We start from the raw sequence: 18,819 nt of genomic DNA, 5'->3' as shown, positions 1-18,819 counted from the left end.
TACAAAGGGAATTGAGTACAAGAGCAAGGAAATCCTCTTTCATTTGTACAGGGCCCTGGTGAGACCACACCTGGAGTATTGTGTACAGTTTTGGTCTCCAGGGTTAAGGAAGGACATCCTGGCTGTAGAGGAAGTGCAGCATAGATTCACAAGGTTAATTCCTGGGATGTCAGGACTGTCTTACGCAGAGAGGTTAGAGAGACTGGGCTTGTACACGCTGGAATTAAGGAGATTGAGAGGGGATCTGATTGCAACATATAAGATTATTAAGGGATTGGACAAGATAGAGGCAGGAAATATGTTCCAGAGGCTGGGAGAGTCCAGTACCAGAGGGCATGGTTTGAGAATAAGGGGTAGGTCATTTAGGACAGAGTTAAGGAAAAACTTCTTCTCCCAGAGAGTTGTGGGGGTCTGGAATGCACTGCCTTGGAAGGCAGTGGAGGCCAATTCTCTGGATGCTTTCAAGAAGGAGCTAGATAGGTATCTTATGGATAGGGGAATCAAGGGATATGGGGACAAGGCAGGAACCGGGTATTGATAGTAGATGATCAGCCATGATCTCAAAATGGTGGTGTAGGCTCAAAGGGCCGAATGGTCTACTTCTGCACCTATTGTCTATTGTCTCCTAATTCCCATTGAGGCTACCAGGTCTCCCAATTCCCAATGGGCTCCCGGGATTTTCAATTCCCAATGAGGCTACCAGGTTTAATGCCTGGTCTACAAGATTCACTGATCACTGTTGAGCTCAAACTGCAGATCCACAATCAGCTCTGGAATTAGTTCATTGTAATAGTAATGGAGCGATACAGCATAGAAATCAGGCCCTCGGCCCATTTAGTCTGTACTGACCAAGACTGGATGAAGGGTCTCCACCTGAAACATTGACTGTACACTTTTCCATAGATACTGCCTGGCCTGCTGAGTTCCTCCAGCATTTTGTGTGTTACACTATAGATAGTGATGGCGAGGGGAAGAGGAAGTGGTTGGTTGAATTGGGGGGAGGGGAGAGATTGATCAGGGAAAAGGAGATAATGTTGTTTGAATGATTAGAGAACTCTCTCACCTAGAGGGGGTCAGTTGTGCTGTGAGGATTACATTCCTTGACTTCTCTAGTGCCTTTAACACCATCCAGCCCAAGATCTTAAGGCACAAACTAACGGAGATGGGAGTAGACTCTCACATGGTGGATTGGATAGTGGACTACTTGACAGATAGACCTCAGTATGTGCGGTTGGGAGACTGTAGGTCTGACACGGTGGTCAGCAGCACAGGGGCACCGCAGGGAACCGTACTCTCTCCGGTCCTGTTCACCCTGTACACATCAGACTTCCAATATAACTCGGAGTCCTGCCATGTGTAGAAGTTCGCTGATGACACGGCCATAGTGGGGTGTGTCAGGAATGGACAGGAGGAGGAGTATAGGAAACTGATACAGGACTTTGTGATATGGTGCAACTCAAACTACCTGTGTCTCAATATCACCAAGACCAAGGAGATGGTGGTGGACTTTAGGAGATCTAGGCCTCATATGGAGCCAGTGATCATTAATGGAGAATGTGTGGAGCAGGTTAAGACCTACAAGTATCTGGGAGTACAGTTAGACGAGAAGCTAGACTGGACTGCCAACACAGATGCCTTGTGCAGGAAGGCACAGAGTCGACTGTACTTCCTAAGAAGGTTGGCGTCATTCAATGTCTGTAGTGAGATGCTGAAGATGTTCTATAGGTCAGTTGTGGAGAGCGCCCTCTTCTTTGTGGTGGCGTGTTGGGGAGGAAGCCTCAAGAGGGACGCCTCACGTCTTAATAAGCTGGTAAGGAAGGCGGGCTCTGTCGTGGGCAAAGTACTGGAGAGTTTAACATCGGTAGCTGAGCGAAGGGCGCTGAGTAGGCTACGGTCAATTATGGATAACTCTGAACATCCTCTACATAGCACCATCCAGAGACAGAGAAGCAGTTTCAGCGACAGGTTACTATCGATGCAATGCTCCTCAGACAGGATGAAGAGGTCAATACTCCCCAATGCCATTAAGCTTTACAATTCTACCGCCAGGACTTAAGGACTTTTTAAAAGCTATTATTAATGCTTTTTGAGATAGTGATTTAGATGCATGTCATATTTTTTACTGAGTTAAGTATTGTATGTAATTAGTTTTGCTACAACAAGTGTATGGGACATTGGAAAAAAGTTGAATTTCCCCATGGGGATGAATAAAGTATCTATCTATCTATCTATCTACTTACCAGGCCAGATGTGCCATTCTCCACAGTGTGAACCTTTGTCCTCAGTTCACTGAACAGGCACCAGATATAGTTCAGAGTGTAGCAAAATGAACAGATGCACAGGATCTGAAATGAACCATTACAATATAATTACTTCACAGGATTCAAAAAGAGGGATCTTTTCAAGGATATAGTTATCACCTCACTGCCCTAGGGTTCTCATGGCAGTGAAACTACTGGTACAGATATTGTGGGGGAGTCAAATCTACCTTTCACTCAACTCCACAGGGAATTCGAGAGAAACTTCTCTTACAGTGATGTAATTGGTGGAAACGTACTGACATTGAGCTGGGGTTCACTTTAAGAGGCTGGTCTGAAGTGATGGTGCAATTACGTACTTTTACCGCACTTTGTGTTCACTGGTTGTAGTACGATAAGTGAGCTGTTGCGTTTTTTTGGAAACACAAAATGCTTCCCCAGTTTTTCTTTGCAGAAACCTACACTTTGCCTACACAAAATTCTGGTCATGGAACTCACTGTCACACTTTCACATAAATGCATTCAGATAAGTAAAGGGGGGGGGGGGAGGAACTGCGGGTTATACTGCTCTGTGCCAGAAAAAGGCCATCATGGAGGATCTTACACACCCTGCCCGCGGACTGTTTGCCCGCTCCCATCAGAGGAGAAGCTACGTAGCGTCCTCACCAGGACCACCAGCCTCGAAATCAGTTACTTTCCCCAAGCAGTGAGGCTGATCAACGCCCACACCCACTAACCCACCCCTCCACACCCCCAAACATCACTACTTTGTCACTTCCTGCCACAGTCACTTTATGTGAAACACTCCCATGCCTAGAGTCACTTTATGAACATAAAATCAAACTATAAAAGCTATCTTGTATATTTATATTTATTGTGGTCTTCATTATTGCATTGTTTACCTTATTTTGTTTATTTTGTGCTGCATTGGATCTGGAGAACAATTATTTCATTCTTTTGTACTGGAAGTGATGTTAAACAGTCTTGAATCTGGTGTCGGATAATGAGTGAGTGACAAGTCGATCATAAGTGCTGTCATGGATCCACTAGGATCACAGCCTATAGGGTTGATCTGGATTTTGCAAATAGTTTCCTTAAATCACTTCCTTGGGCTGGCTACAACTTCATTACCCAGTAAGTGTGGCAGCAGGCCATTTCGCCAGTCATTCGTTCTTATCAAACAGCTGGCCAGAGAGTATTTTCCCTCCCCCTCCCTTCATCTCCTATTCCCACTCTAGCCTTTTACCTCTTCTTACCAGCCTATCACCTCCCTCTGGGTCCCCTCCCCCTTCCCTTTCTCCTCTCCTATCAGATTCCTTCATCTCCAGCCCTTTATCTTCCCTACCTACCTGGCTTCACCTTTCACCTTCCAGCTACCCTCCTACCCCTCCCCCACCCACCTTTTCACTCTGGCGTCTTTCCCCTTTCTCAGTACTGAAGCCCGAACATTTCCATAGTTACTGCCTGACCTGCTGAGTTCCTTCAGCACTTTGTGTGTGCTGCTCTGTTAAAACGTGTTGCTGAGGTCTATGAACTGTCAGTGTTAGTGTGCACTGCACCATAAAGGAACAGCACGGTGAAGTCCCCATTAGGTTAATGGGTCAAAGTCCAACAAGAGGTCAATCTAGTATTGAGGGTCCCAAATGAAAAATATGTTATCATCAAGTGATAGAGGCAATGGAATCAATTCTACCTCTTACTAATGCTTGTAGGGATATACTTTCCTAAATTCCCACTTCTGTTTTTTTTCTAGTTTAATCTCAGCTTCTGCATATCTTATGAGCTCTTAGAGAAACACATGGATGTCAGGGTGGAGATACGTCTCTACCAGAGCAGGTGTAAGGTGCTCCTTCCCTCTGCTAGCCTGCAGGTCACCCTTGAGCAAGGTGTATCTCCTGCTTATCCCCCTGATCAGGGTCATGTGAAGCCATGGGAGCAGCTGGTGGGTGGCCGTGTGAGCAGCTGGTGCATATCACAAGTCCTGGTTATGTGACCACTGACACCAGGCAGAGAATCCCTGGAGAGCATTGATAATGGCTGGGGTCACCTGTCTTGTAAAGACACTGCCCCGAAGAAAGCAATAACAAATCACCTCCTTAAAAAAAAATTGCCAGGAACAGACATGGACATGGGACCATGATCGGCCACGTCATACAATACAGGACATAATAATGATGATGATGAGGGAGAGGCAGAGCCAACTGATTCCATCCTGCAGTCACAATGGAGAACTCAGAGAGACAGGGAGTGCAGTGACAAATCTTCATCCAGCTTCAATGAGTAACATGGAGTGAGGAGAGTGGGGGGGGGGGGGTCTCAGCAGACCTGCGATTCAATAATTGCCCTTCTCCTTCAGGGAGGAGAAGGGCACTCAGGTTTCCTTGGGGAGCTTGTTTAGGGAGTCCAGCTCAGCTATGATCAAATATTCATCAGAGTCTCACCTACCAGGCTTGCAAAACAATCAAAATAATTTGATCAAGGAATTGGTGAGTTACAAATGTCATGAGCCTTTTAATCCAATAAATCTTAAAAGATGAGAGCACAGGGAAAATTAAAGAACATCAGAAGGAAGAGAAAGACTTCCTTCAATTAGAGGTCATGGGTTAAGGGTGAAAGGTGAAAGTTTAAGGGGAACATGAGGGGAAACTTCTTCATTCAGAGGGTCATGAGAGTGTGGAATGAGCTGCCAGCACAAGTGGTGCCCACAAGCTCAGTTTCAACGTTTAAGAGCAGTTTGGATAACTACATGGATGGTAGGGGTTTGGGGGGCATGGGCTAGGGTCCCGGTGCAGGTCAATGGGAGTGGGCAGTTTAGATGGACCAAAGGGCCTGTTTCTGTGTTGTACTTTTCTATGACACTATGACTCTAAGTTTATGAAGAACATAATGGAGAGTTTCATTCAGGTAGATATTTTGGACATTTCCAACTCGCATTTTCAAACTCAAAAAGTAAACAAACAATAATTTAGAAAATACTTGGAGACAGATGCTAGAAATTCTCAGGTCGGGCAGTATCTGTGGAAAGAGAAACCCTCCTTTGTGCCAGCCACTGCCCTCCCCCATTAAAGCTAACATGGTTTTCTTTTTTTGCTCCAGATCTGATATGTTAAGAGTTTCTCTCTTTGTAGATGCCTGGCCTTCTCAGTTTTTAAGCAATCTCCTTCCCTTGTTGATTTTCTACCTTCCCCTACTCTCCCATCATCCGTTTCAGAGAACTCACCTGTCCGACCGCCTGGAGATTGTAGCAGTTCGCATTCTGAGCAGTGACGGCGTCCCTGCAAAGCAGAGCTCCAATCAACCAACAAAGCCCCAGCAGCAGATCGATCAAACTCAGGAAGAACAAAGAGTGCATCTGAAGAACCAAGGACACAGGATCAGTGGCTTACAATTCACTACAAACTGATTACAGCACGGCTACCACTTAAACCTTCCTCCAACTAGATAGGTTACTTTCTGCCCATCTTCACCACCAACCACTCCCTCTTTCACTTGATCAGAGGAACTTGCTGACGACTCCAGTGTACGGACAAGGAAGCAGATGGGGGGGGGGGGGTACAATACAATCCAGCTGGGCTGAAACAAACTCAAGCATTTAGCAATAAAATCTAGCAAATATTGAAAGGCCTGGACAAAACTAAAGTGCTAAGAATGTTTCCAATCATACTGGGGTTCCCAACCTGGGGTCCATGGATTCTTGCTTAATGGTATTGGTCCATGGCACAAAAAAAGATTGGGAATCCCTATAGCCGAAGGAGTCTACAGCCTCAGAATAAAGGGACATCCCTTTGGAACTGAAATGAGGAGGCATTTCTTCAGCCGGAGGGTAGTGGGGATTAATTGCCACAGAGAGATGTGGAGGACAAGTTATTAAGATTGATAGGTTCTTGATTGGTAATTGTGTTAAGGTTTTAGAGAAGGTAGAAGAAAGGGGATTGAAATACAAATCAGGCATGATTGGAGCAAAATCAAAGGGGCCAGATAGCCTCGTTCTGTCCCGACATTTTATAGTCTTCAAGTATTCTAAAGTTCATTTAGTATCAAGGTATGTATGCAGTATACAACTCTCAGGTTTGCCTTCCCCAGACAGCCACAAAACAAAGAAAATCATGGAAATCGTTCGAAGGAAAAAAACATCAACTCCCCCCCCCCACTCACAAAAAAAAGTCTCGCAAACCCCAAACCTCCAACTTCGCCCCTCGTACATTAAACGAACAGATCACTCTATATGGAAAACAGCAACAAGAATATCTTAAATTGAACCTTAATAAATGGGCACATGGAATCCAGATGTCTCGTACGGAAATTGCTTGAAATTAAACATACTTAATCAAAATGAGTACAATATTTATAAAAGATTTAAATATTCAATATTAAAACCTGTCTCTCTCTTGCCAAAGCTGATATCCCCATAAATCCTGCAATCACTGCCCTTTAGAAATAAGCATTTTCCTTTAAATGCCGGAGTCCTGAAAGATTTCCTTGATACTCAGGAGCTGAATATAATATTAAATGCAACATTTGGAGCTAATTGGAGCAATCATATTAGCTCATTGGCTTTTGAGCAGATTCATCTGTGCTGGAAAATGCAAATGCCAATAGTATATCTCTTCCTGACTGTAATCTACTGATTCCTACTTGAAGGTATACATAATCTAGCTTCATTTTCGTATTTTTGCCACAGGTTATTAATGTCTTCTTTAAAGAATGGTTAAATGAATGTGATCCAATGGACTGACTGACACCCAGTGAACTAAATACTAGAATAATTTTCAACCTGAGAGGGAGAGAGAGTTGGGCAACATGAAGATTTCTGAAGAGTGAACCAGTGATTCTCAGACCAGGGTACACAACCCCCAGTGTTTTCATAGTAGTAAAGTAATTGAGTTAAAATAGTTCATTATAAATATACGTTGCATGCCAGCTGAAAGATTATGGGAATCCCTGAGACAGCCCCAACTCCTCAAAGGAGTAACATCAGATTGTTCTGGGGACAAGCACAAACTGCCGGGTCTGTCGTACAAATAGACAATAGACAATAGGTGCAGAAGTAGACCATTCGGCCCTTCGAGCCTGCACTGCCATTTTGAGATCATGGCTGATCATCTACTATCAATACCCGGTTCCTGCCTTGTCCTCATATCCCTTGATTCCCCTATCCATAAGTTACCTATCTAGCTCCTTCTTGAAAGCATCCAGAGAATTGGCCTCCACTACCTTCCGAGGCAGTGCATTCGACACCCCCACAACTCTCTGGGAGAAGAAGTTTTTCCTTAACTCTGTCCTAAATGACCTACCCCTTATTCTCAAACCATGCCCTCTGGTACTGGACTCTCTCAGCATCTGGAACATATTTCCTGCCTCTATCTTGTCCAATCCCTTAATAATCTTATATGTTTCAATCAGATCCCCTCTCAAATGAAGTGGAGCAGAGTCAGCCTTACCTCTGGGTAATGGAAAAGCTGCATAAATGCTGTATATCCAATGATGGAGCCTGAACCCACCATGCTGAGGGAGAGAGAGAGCACATCCTGCATTAAAACCAATCCAGAGGCATAACTCATGAAACATGTACAAGCTAAGAGCAACAGAGGGGGGGACTTACAGAGAGATAAACAGAATGTATCAAAAATACAACCACAGAGTAGTAAGACAATGCCGGGGTGAGAATCTGCTTCTACTACAGGGAACGTGAAACCATGATTAAATATATCATATTGATCATTCAAACCCTAAGAGTATTATGATACTTTTTCTGGTGCTCAGACCTGGCAGTTTTGTCATAGTCTTATTCCTGTGACCTGGAACATCTAACGATTACATGCTGACTGTTCTCTTTACCAAGAGAGTTCTCTTCCGTGATCCTGACTGCAGATTCCACACCGCCAAAAGCACCTGTTAAGCAGGCACTCAAGATATTGAATGCTGCCGTCTCCAAACAAGAAACAGCCCTGCCTGATGCATTTCAAAACATAGTCGGGGATTTCAATCAGGCTTGTTTGAAGAAATCTCTGTGCAATTGTCATCAGCATATAACCTGCAACACCAGGGGTCCTTGGGATCAGGCCTAGCATTATGGAATGAAAAATCTTCCCATGGCTGCCATCTGGTGGTTACTGCTGGGAATTCATGCACCTTGTCAATGTGACAGGATCAAGCTGGGCTGGGCCTCTGTGTTTCTGATCTCCTAGCACCAATGAGACTTAAGTTGCATTAATTGTGGCTGTGTTACATAGATCTGTATCCAGGGAGAAAGCTTTTAGAGAAGAGAAATGGAGTAAGACCAGTAGGAGCAGAATTAGGCCTTTTGGCCCACCCGCCATTTGATCTTGGCCGATTTATTTTCCCCCTTAACCCAATTCTCCTGCCTTTTACCCTTAATTTTTGATGTCCTTACTAATCAAGAAACTAACGATTTCCACTTTAACTATACCCAATGAATTGGCCTCCACAGCTGTCGGTGGCAATGAATTCGACAGATTTGCCAACTTCCAGCTAAAGAAATCCCTCCTCATCTATTCTAAAGGGACAGATTCTGAGGCTGTGCCGCTAGTCCTAGACTCTCCCTCTATTGGAAGTATCCTCTCCACGTACAATCCATCAAGGTCTTTCAATATTTGATAGATTTCACTGACATTCCTGTCCATTCTTCTAATCTCCAGCGAATACAGGGCCAGAGCCATCAAATGCACTTCATGTTAAACCTTTCATTCCTGGAATCATTCTTGTAAGTCTCTTCTGGACCCTCTTCAATGCCAGCACATCCTTTCTTAGATCAGGGGCCTAAAACTGTTCGAAATACTCCAAATGAGGTCAGACTCTTGCTTTAAAAAGCCTTGTTTTTTATCCTAGGCCTCTCAAAATAAATGCCAACATTGCATTTACCTTCCTTTTGACTGATTTAACCTGCTAGTTAACCTTTAGGGGATCCTGCACTAGAACTCCCAAGTCTATTTGCTCCTGTTTAGAAAATAGTCTAGGCCTTTATTCCTTCCAAAGTGCCTGACCTACACCATATTCCATCTGCCACTTCTTGCCTATTCTCCTAATCTGTCCCAGTCATTATGCAGACTCCCTGTTTCCTCAACACTGCCTGCCCTTTCACCCATCATCTGCAAACTTGGCCACAAAGCCATCAGTTCTATAATCCAGATCGCTGACATACATGTGAAAAAGAAGTGGTCCTAACTCTGATCCCTGCGAAACACCACTGGACACCGGCAGCCAACCATAAAAAGCTTCCTTTATTCCCAGGCTTTGCCTTCTGACAATCAGCCTATCTTCTGTCCAGGCAAGTAACTTTCCTATTGGACCATGGGCTCTTATCTTATTTAACAGCTTTGTGTGTGGCACCTTGTCAAAGACCTTCTGAAATCCAAGCAAACAAAGTCTATCCTGTCTGTTACTTCCTCAGAAAAATTGTCAGGCAAGATTTCCCCTTAAATAAACTATGCTGACTTTGGCCTAAAGTATCATGTACCCCAAAACTTCATCTTTAATAATGGATTCTAACATCTTAAAGTTAACATCTACCTCTAACTAACCACCAATGTTAGGCTAACTGACCTACAATTTTCTGACTTTTGCCTCGCTCCCTCCTAAAGAGTGGAGTGACATGTGCAATTCTCCATTCCAGAACCTAGAAGTTCTTGAAATGCTACCACAATCTCTTAAGCCCTAGTGTTTAGTCCATCTGGTCCAGATGACTGATCTACCTTCAGACATTTCAGCTTCCCAAGCATCTTTTTCCTAGTAAAAGCAACTATATTCACCTTTGCCATCTAACACTCCAATTTCTGGCCTGCTGCCGGTGCCTTCCACAGTGAACACTGACATAAAATACTTCAGTTCATTCCCCACTTCTTTGTCCCCGATTACTAACTCTCCACCATCATTTCCCAACAAGTCCAATATCCACTCATACCTCTTTTACTCTTTATATACAGTACAGTATATGGAAAATCCTTTGCTATTGTCTTGTATTATTGACTAGCTTATCTTCATATTTCATCTCTTCTCTACTGCTTTTTATCTGACTTCTGTGGGCTTTTAAAAACTTCACACTAACTTTTTGCTATGGTTTGCCCTCTATTGCTTTTATGTTGTCTTTGACTTCCCTTGTCAGCCACAGTTATTTCATCCTCCCCTTAGAATAGTTCTTCATCTTTGGGATGCATCTTTCCAGTGCCTTCTGAATTGCCCCCAGAAACTCCAGCCACTGCTGTTCTGCTGTCATCCCTGCTTGTGCCCCCTTCCAATCAACTTTGATCAGCTCCTCTCTGAAGCCTCTATAATTCACCTTACTCTACTGTAATACCAACACATCTGAGTTTAGCTTCTTCCCCTCAAACTGCAAGGTGAATTCTATTATACAGTATATTATATCTATTATATTATGCCTCCTTTACCTTATGCTCCCTAATCAAATCTGGTTCATTATATAACACCCATCCAGAATTGCCTTTTTGCTTGACCACAATCTGCTCTAAAAAGCCACCTCATTGGCATTCGACAAGTTCCTCCTCTTGGGATCCATCACCAATCTGATCTTCCCCAATCTAGCTGCCTGTTGAAATCCCCCATGAAATTCCCCATCGGGAAGAATGAAATATTAAACAAAGTCCATTGTGCACTTCATTGTTTGAAAATAAAACTATTCAAAAGCAGAGAAACGAAAGAATGCAGATGATGTAAGCCCCATGTCCTGAGGCAGATCTCAACCATCTCAACAGATGCTGCCTAGCCTGCCAAGTTCCTCCAGCAGTTTATTTCCTTTTCCTTTTCAAAACTGGAAGATGAACTTAACTTTTCATCAAAGCCAATGTGAACAAATGCACTGCTCAGTGGAACTGATCTGCTGAGCTTTAGAAGATCCAGGTTTGATGTTGAGCTTAACACAGAAGGAGCACTGCCCTGATCATTGTCCACATGGGCATTCAAGGTTCTCATGTTCTTCAAACTGAGGAGTGTGAATGTTTTGATGTACAGTACTATGCAAAAGTCTTAGGCACATGTAAAAAAAATTCTGTAAAGCAAAGTTGCTTTCAAAAATAATGCAATGAAACGTTGCTAAATAGAAAAAAAATCCAAAAAAGGGCAGTAAACAGTAAAAAGTAAATCAAATCAATATTTGGTATGACCACCTTAAAACCACATCAATTCTCTTAGGTACACTGTTGAGCTGTTTTATAAGAAAATCGGCTGGTAGATTGTTCCAAACATCTTGGAGAACTTACCATGGTTCTTCTAAAGACTTTGGCTGTCTTGCTTGCTTCTGTCTCCAAGTAATCCCAGACAGCCTCGATGACGTTGATTAGGGCTTTGAGGAGATCATACCATCTGACACCATATAAAAAATCTAGGGTGCCTAAGACTTTTGCACAGAACTGTATGTAAGACAGAGAATGGTTCAGCTACGGTACTCCCCACTATTGACTATTCATTTATTGAGATACAGTGTGGAACAGGCCCTTCTGGCCCAACGAGCTGCACCGACCAGCAACCCACCTATTTAGTCATGGGACAATTTCCAATGACCATGAACCTACTAACTGCCGTACCTGAGAAAGTTTGCAGATGCTGGAAATCTAAAGCAACACATACAAAGTGCTGGAAGAACTCAGCAGGTCAGACAGCGTCAATGGTAAAGAGTAAATAGACAACATTTCGAGCCAAGACCTTTCATCAGGATTCCTAACTGCTGTATCTTTGGTCTGTGGAAGGAAACAGGAGAACCCGTACGAAACCCACGAGCTCACGGAAAGAAAGTACAAACTTTCTTGCAGGGGATGCCGGATTTGAGCTCCGACAGCCCGAGCTGTAATAGCATCATGCTAACTGCTACCCTGCCATGGCGCCCAATTATGACTGGAACACCCTATATAAACTGGCCACTGTAACATTGCAACCTCATATCGAACAGAACTCCAGAAAGAGAAAGAAACAATCTTGTGACAAAACAGAAGGTGGGTTGAAATTGAAATGAGTTGTTTTAAAAACACTAACCTCAAAACCACCATTGAAAACTGGATCCACTGCAATGCCGTGAGGAACTATAAAGGAACAAGTTCACATTTTATTATCACTCAAAACAAAAATTAATGGGTTTAATAAATTCTACAAACTATTCTTCTATAAATTCCACAAAGATTTTATATTTGATAAATTGGTTTCTGCCTCATTTATCAATTTCTATTTTAAGTGCTTTCAATATATACAGGTAGTAGGTGGGGGGGTAAAGAGTTTATTTATACAGGTAGTAGGTGGGAGGGTAAAGAGTTTATTTATTTATCTAAACAGATATATCTTTATTTATCTACTTACCCACTTACTTACTTTAGATACAGCATGGAATAGCCCCTACCAGACCTCTAAGCTGGGCCGATCAGCAATCTCCCTGATTTAACCCTAGCCTAATCATGGGAAAATTTATAATGATCAATTAACCTACCAATCATTATGTTTTTGGACTGTGGGAGGAAACCCACACAGTCACAGGGAGAATTTCAAACTCCTTAAGGGCAGTGGTGGGAATTGAACCCGGGTCGCCTGTACTGTAAAGCATTGTGCTAACCACTATGCTACTGTGCTGCCCCTTATTTTGAGATACAGCACAGTAACAGGTCCCACCAGCCTAATAAGCTCATGCTGCCCAATTATATTCATGAGGCCACTTAACCTATTAACCCATATGTCTTTGGACTGTGGGAAAAAACCAGAACACCCAGAGAGAACTCTCACAGTCACAGGGAGAACGTACAAACTCCTTACAGATGATGGTGGAACTGAACCAGGGTCACCGGCAATGTAGTATAGTTACACTAACTGCTACTCTAGCATGCGGAACCTATTCACCCTTAAACAGTCACCAACAACTTGAAATTAATTACTATCTTTTGATGTGGTAAAGCAACTCAAGGTACCTCAAAGGTCAGCCATTAAATGAAATTTAGCGGTGAGGAATAAAGGAAAAGATTGCCAAATGATTAAACGACACCATCACAAATAAAACAATTTCCATTTCAGACAACACCATCACAAATAAACAATTTCCATTTCAGACAACACCATCACAAATAAACAATTTCCATTTTAAAACAGAAGTAGCAGGTTGAAAACCTAAATAAAAACACTGAGAATGAAGCCATACATTCCAAACACCCACGTACACCTGCTCTTACATTGTAAACATTCTTCCCCCCCCTCCAGTTAGAATGACGATTTGTTCAGGAAATAGGTTCAAGCAGCCCAGAGTCTAAGTTGGGCAGCACAAACGTCCACTACTCCTTTCCAACCCTTTGCCCATCTACACCGTAATACCAGGGATTACTTACAGCACTCAGATGTTTGACAAGTTCAGTGATGACTCATGGGGGGATTAGTTTGTTGTTTAAAGAGAGATTAAGCAGGACAGGAACATACAGGGTTTTGTAGAACAAGAAGTGATTTCATCGAGACATACACGATTCTTAGGGGGCCTGACAGGATAGAGCTGGAGTTAATATTCCCCCTTCCAGAGGTGTCTAGAACCAGCGATCACAGTCTCAAGTGAGAAGAAATTCCTTCAGACTTGGGGAGTGAATTTTTGGAATTCTCTGCCCAGGATGTATGAAAGTTCGGTCAAGGTGTGTATTCAGCGTAGAGAGCAACAGATTCTTAGATATTAAAAATAAAATCATGGGATACAGGGATCATGCCAGGAACATGAGCTAAAGGGAAACATCGATGGTGATTATATCAAACAGCAGAAAGTGTGGGCCTCTTAGTGTTTGGTCTCTTAAGTTCAAATCCATGTAAAGTAATATCGGTACTGTATAAAGGAGCAGATCTTCCATCTCTCCACATCATTATCCACCTCCAACAAATTGGGCAACTCCCAACATTTTAGTGGATTTTTAAAGATTCTAAAAGGGTCTTCAGTCTGTACCCAAGGATCTCATAATCAGACAACAAAGGCAATGTGCAAAACTTTGGCACCATCATCTCACTTACACAGGCAGATGCATGAAACAAGACAGTTACATGAAGATATAGGAATTGCTGTGGCATATTGTTCAGTCAGAATTGGAGTTTAACTCATCTAATTCAGGGGCTCCTAATTTGGGGTCCACGGACCCTTCAGTTAATGGTAGGGGTCTGTGTGGTATAAAAAAGGTTGGGAACCCCTGATTTAACCAATGCTTTCATGTTAAAGAGTTTGACTGTTATCGCGTATGTTTGTAAGGGAAAGTTTCCTTTCCCAGTGAAGCTCTCTCAGCTTCATTACAATAGAACAATACTTTCACCAGAATGAGAATGAAATAGAAACACAAGTTGGAAATCAGTATTAAAGAAGTGTAGGAACTACAAAGCAGGTCAGGCAGCATCCGTGGGAAAATGCAGAGATAGTGATCTGTCAAAGGTGCCTTCACTGAAGGGCCCAGAACTGGAACACTAAGCCTGACCCAATCTGAAGAGTGTTTCCAGTTGTGTGGTGGGTACACCCCAGTTCATCACAGACAAAGTCCTCACCATCACTGAGCACATTTACAAGGAGCGCTGGCACAAGAAAGCAGCTTCCATTATCAAAGATCCCCACCTGTCTTCTCACCATTACCGTTGGTCCCACACCACCAGGTTCAGGGACAGTTATCACCCTTCAACCATTAAGTTCCTGGACCAGCGTGAATAACTTCACTCACCTCAACTTGGAACTGCTTCCACAACCTACAGACTCACTTTCAAGGGCTCTACATTTCACATTCTTGGCATTATTTATTTATTTGTGTAGTTTGTCTTTAGTACATTGGTTGTTTGTCAGTCTTAATGTATAGTTTTTTCATAAATTCGATTGTATTTTCCTGTAAACGGCTGCAGGAATATGAATCTCAAGGTGGGATGCGCTGATATTTTGATAATAAATTTACTTGGTTAATCTTTGAGTGGGTTAAAAGGTTGGCACAACATCATGAGCCAAAGGGCCTCCACTGTTGTAGGTTCAAGGAAGCTGAAGAATGAAGAATTTGGACAAGGAAGACCTATTTCCACTGGTGGGAGAGTCCGGAAGTAAGAGGAGTGATCACCCATTTAAGACAGGTGAGGAGAAACTGCTTCTCTCAGTTGTGAATTGTTACAGGTCTCTCTCCTTCCAGAGAGCTGTGGAGACAGAATCGTTGTATAACCAAAGCTGAGAAGGAAGTTTTTATCTGCATGTCTATCAAGAGTTCTGGGGGTAGGAAGGTGGAGTTGCGTGATCTTATAAGAATGAGCCACGAAGTCTGTCCCTGCCCCTCGGGCCATTAAACCATGGAACACACAAAATGCTGGTGGAACACAGCAGGCCAGGCAGCATCTATAGGGAGAAGCACTGTCGACGTTTCGGGCCGAGACCCTTCGTCAGGACCATGGCGCAGGTTTGGCGGCGGGTAGCCCTCGGGTACGGAGCACGCAGGTCCACATGTTCGAATCTGCACTTACTTGATGCTCATAACCCCACGGTCACCTGCCATCCGCGGTCAACCCAACAACAACTTCCTTTTGGCAGAAGGGAGAAAATATTTTGCCTTATGAACACCCTGCCTCGACGGGGGGCGGGGAGCTCGTTTGGAAATTTCATTAGACCGTAGAATTAGCTCCTTAATCGTAAAAATTTCAAGTATCAGCCAAGTTAAATAGCAGTTTCCCTCCTAATTAATGTGTGTAGGGAGTGCCTACAGATCCAAGAGACTGTCGCTGGGACTGTTTCAAAGAGAACGCTTCACAGAAAGAGCCGTCTTACCTAGAATAGAATGAGGGAAACAACTCCGACAGCCAAAATTCTACGTTGCCTTAAATCGCGGAGAACCATGATAATAAATTTAATCTCCCCCCTCCCCCCCCCACCAGGTTTCTGCCCTTGTACCAGCCTGGACTCTCACCAAGGTGAGAAAATCTACCAGCTGCCTAATCTCTATCGGCGAATGGAAAGTCCCGGGAACTCTATCTCCAGCAATGAAGACAGGCGCCCTTTCGCCCGCAGCAACGTTGCCGAGGACGGGTCTTCCTCCTAACAGAAATCGTTAGAAACACCCAGCAGGTCGGGCAGCGGCTGTGAAGAGCGGAAATACAGATTTAATGTTTTTTTAATCGAGACTTTCGGTCAGGACCTTCGGGTCTCGAATCTGAAGTTTGACTCGGTTTCTCTCTCCGTATTATGTTACCTGACCTGCTAATACTTCTTGCATCTATTTTGTTTCAGCCGACTAGAATCTGATTTTTTTCTTAACTGTACTCTCGTGACACTTAATGTGTTTAAAAAATGTAACAAAAAAAGTTATGCGTCTCACTTCAGTCCAGTCGTCTTCAACGGCGCTGCTGTTACTCCAGACCCGGAGATCTCCCCCCGGTTCCAGTGTTAAATGTTCCATTGCAACCCGCTTCTGACTTTCCTCCTCGGTCAGGAAGTTTCTCCGAGCTGAGAGCGGTCTGCCTGGATCGGAGAGGGAAGCGACAGACGGTGTGGAATATCGGAGTGGTGCGCTCCGCTTTCCAGAGAGACTACATATAATGCCAGGGGCGGGGGGCGGAGGTGGTTTACACCCACCGTTGTGCAACACAGGGCAGCCCTGCCGAATCAGATCGGGATTTCACCTACTCCAGAATCAGGGAAGTGACAAACCTGCATCAACAAATTAAAAGGCAATGTTATATGTCCTCCCCAAGTTCGGGACGTGGTTCTCCCACACGCGGACGAACGTTCGGCAGACTATGCGGGAAGGAAGATAGGCTCGGAGCACATTTTCCCAATTGGGAGCTAGGTTCGCACCGCAATTCCGTTTTGTGAACTATTCGGGTTACGAATACTTGACAGGCACGAAATCCTGTAAGGACGAGGCGCAGTGCGGAACGAGCCGGCGGCGGTACACAGGCGCCTTTATTTTGAATTTCAAAGCAGGAGCCCATCAAAGTGTGTGGTTAAGGGCACATTTGGTTCACTTCGAGGAAGAAAAGCCGCTGTTCTAATCCTTGTATATGACTCTGAACTACCTGCTCAGTTCTGAGGCCACTATTTACGGCGGACAATGAATGTTGGCGTTGCCATCAATGTGTACAACTCCTGAAGGACTGAATCTACTTGTGTAGAGGAATTTCCAGATCGATAACCTTTAATCAGGACGGTGAGGCTTCAGAATGACGGTACATTTCAACGCAAGCTGTTATCCAGATCTCGATTAATACCATTATTGGTTGCGTCACGAAGAACCTCTGCAGGTTCCTTCCCGCTCTTTCCATATTGCTTTTCTAATTACTTTCATAAATCAGCATTGCTAGGCTGTAGGTTTATTTTTAAAATTATTTATTGAAGTACAGCGCGGATTATGTCTTTCCGACACTTTGCGCCGCACCACTCAGCAGTCACCCGATTTAATCCGAGCCAAATCACGGCGCAAATTTACAATGACCGGTACGTTTATGGACTGTGGAAGGAAACCCACGCAGCCGGGGGAGAAGCTACAAACTCCTTACAAGCAGTGGTGCTATCACAACCACGGCCTCTGCCGCAGAGCCATCGCGCCCACGCAGGTGAACTGCGCGACTATCGCGCTCACATTCTAGCTAATTACTGTTTCATCATGGTGGTATTTAACTCCCTTCTTTTCGTTCTTGTCTTGTCGAGACTTGGCCAAAAGCACAGCAACGTTTACCCTCGTCCTTGTCCGGGAACCAGGACTACTGTTTCGACAGACGCTGTAAAGGAGCGGTATTCGTTGATTATTTAGTTATTGCTTCCAGCCACGGTATTGGCATTAACTTTCAGTTTGAGAGCTTCAATTAACGGCCCTTTTGGCCTTTTCCTTCAAATTCTACAACAGCTCTCATTAAAGTCAGTGAACTGTTGACCAGTGTCTCTCTCGCTCTCTCACACACTGATATATATATATATATATATATACACACACTGTATGTACATACTTGGACCATATCTGACCGTTTTGACAGGCGGGAGTTATAAGAAATAGGAGCTTAGAAAAATAGAGGGCTATGTGCTGGGGAAATTCTAGGCAGTTTCTAGAGTAGGTTACATGGTCGGCACAACATTGTGGGCCGAAGGGCCTGTAAATTTCTGTGCTCTATCCTTCCTCAAGTAAGGTGACCAAAACTGCACACAGTACTCCAGGTGTGGCCTCACCAATACCCTGTATAGTTGCAGCATGACCTCCCTGCTCTTGAATTCAATCCCTCTAGCGATGAAGGCCAACATTCCATTTGCCTTCTCGATAGCCTGCTGTACCTGCAAACCAACCTTTTGTGATTCCTGCACAAGCATTCCCAAGTCCCTCTGCACAGCAGCATGCTGTAATTTTTTACCGTTTAAATCAGGGGTGTCAAACTCATTTTAGGTCACGGGCCGGATTGAGCAAAATGCAGCTTCATGCGGGCCGGATCAGTCGGACGCGTGCGAACGCAGCTTTCGTTGCCTCCGTTTTTTCAGCCTGCTCTCATGTGTCTCAGTCTCTGCTATAACTACAAAGTGTTTCACTTTACAAATTCCGTTTCTTATGAAGAAGACTGCCAAATAAACACTAAAAACCCTGAAAACCTGGTA

At 43.9% G+C, this 18,819-nt stretch overlaps 1 protein-coding gene across 1 annotated transcript in view; it reads right to left on the bottom strand.

Annotated features, from left to right (window-relative positions):
• tmem116 (transmembrane protein 116) overlaps positions 1-16,745 on the bottom strand; it is a 37,820-nt gene extending 21,075 nt beyond the window's left edge. Inside the window, exons 1-5 of the mRNA XM_073066980.1 lie at positions 16,559-16,745; positions 12,261-12,307; positions 7,700-7,763; positions 5,479-5,610; positions 2,241-2,345 (exon numbers count right to left, since the gene is read on the bottom strand). Of these exons, the coding sequence (XP_072923081.1) occupies positions 2,241-2,345; positions 5,479-5,610; positions 7,700-7,763; positions 12,261-12,307; positions 16,559-16,639 (429 nt within the window). The 5' untranslated portion in view covers positions 16,640-16,745. The remainder of the gene's footprint in view (positions 1-2,240; positions 2,346-5,478; positions 5,611-7,699; positions 7,764-12,260; positions 12,308-16,558) is intronic.
• Positions 16,746-18,819: the final 2,074 nt, after the last annotated feature.

Source organism: Hemitrygon akajei, chromosome 14, assembly GCF_048418815.1.
Source record: "Hemitrygon akajei chromosome 14, sHemAka1.3, whole genome shotgun sequence".
NCBI classification, from domain to species: Eukaryota; Metazoa; Chordata; class Chondrichthyes; order Myliobatiformes; family Dasyatidae; genus Hemitrygon; species Hemitrygon akajei.
This window is presented reverse-complemented; position numbering and strand designations above follow the sequence as displayed.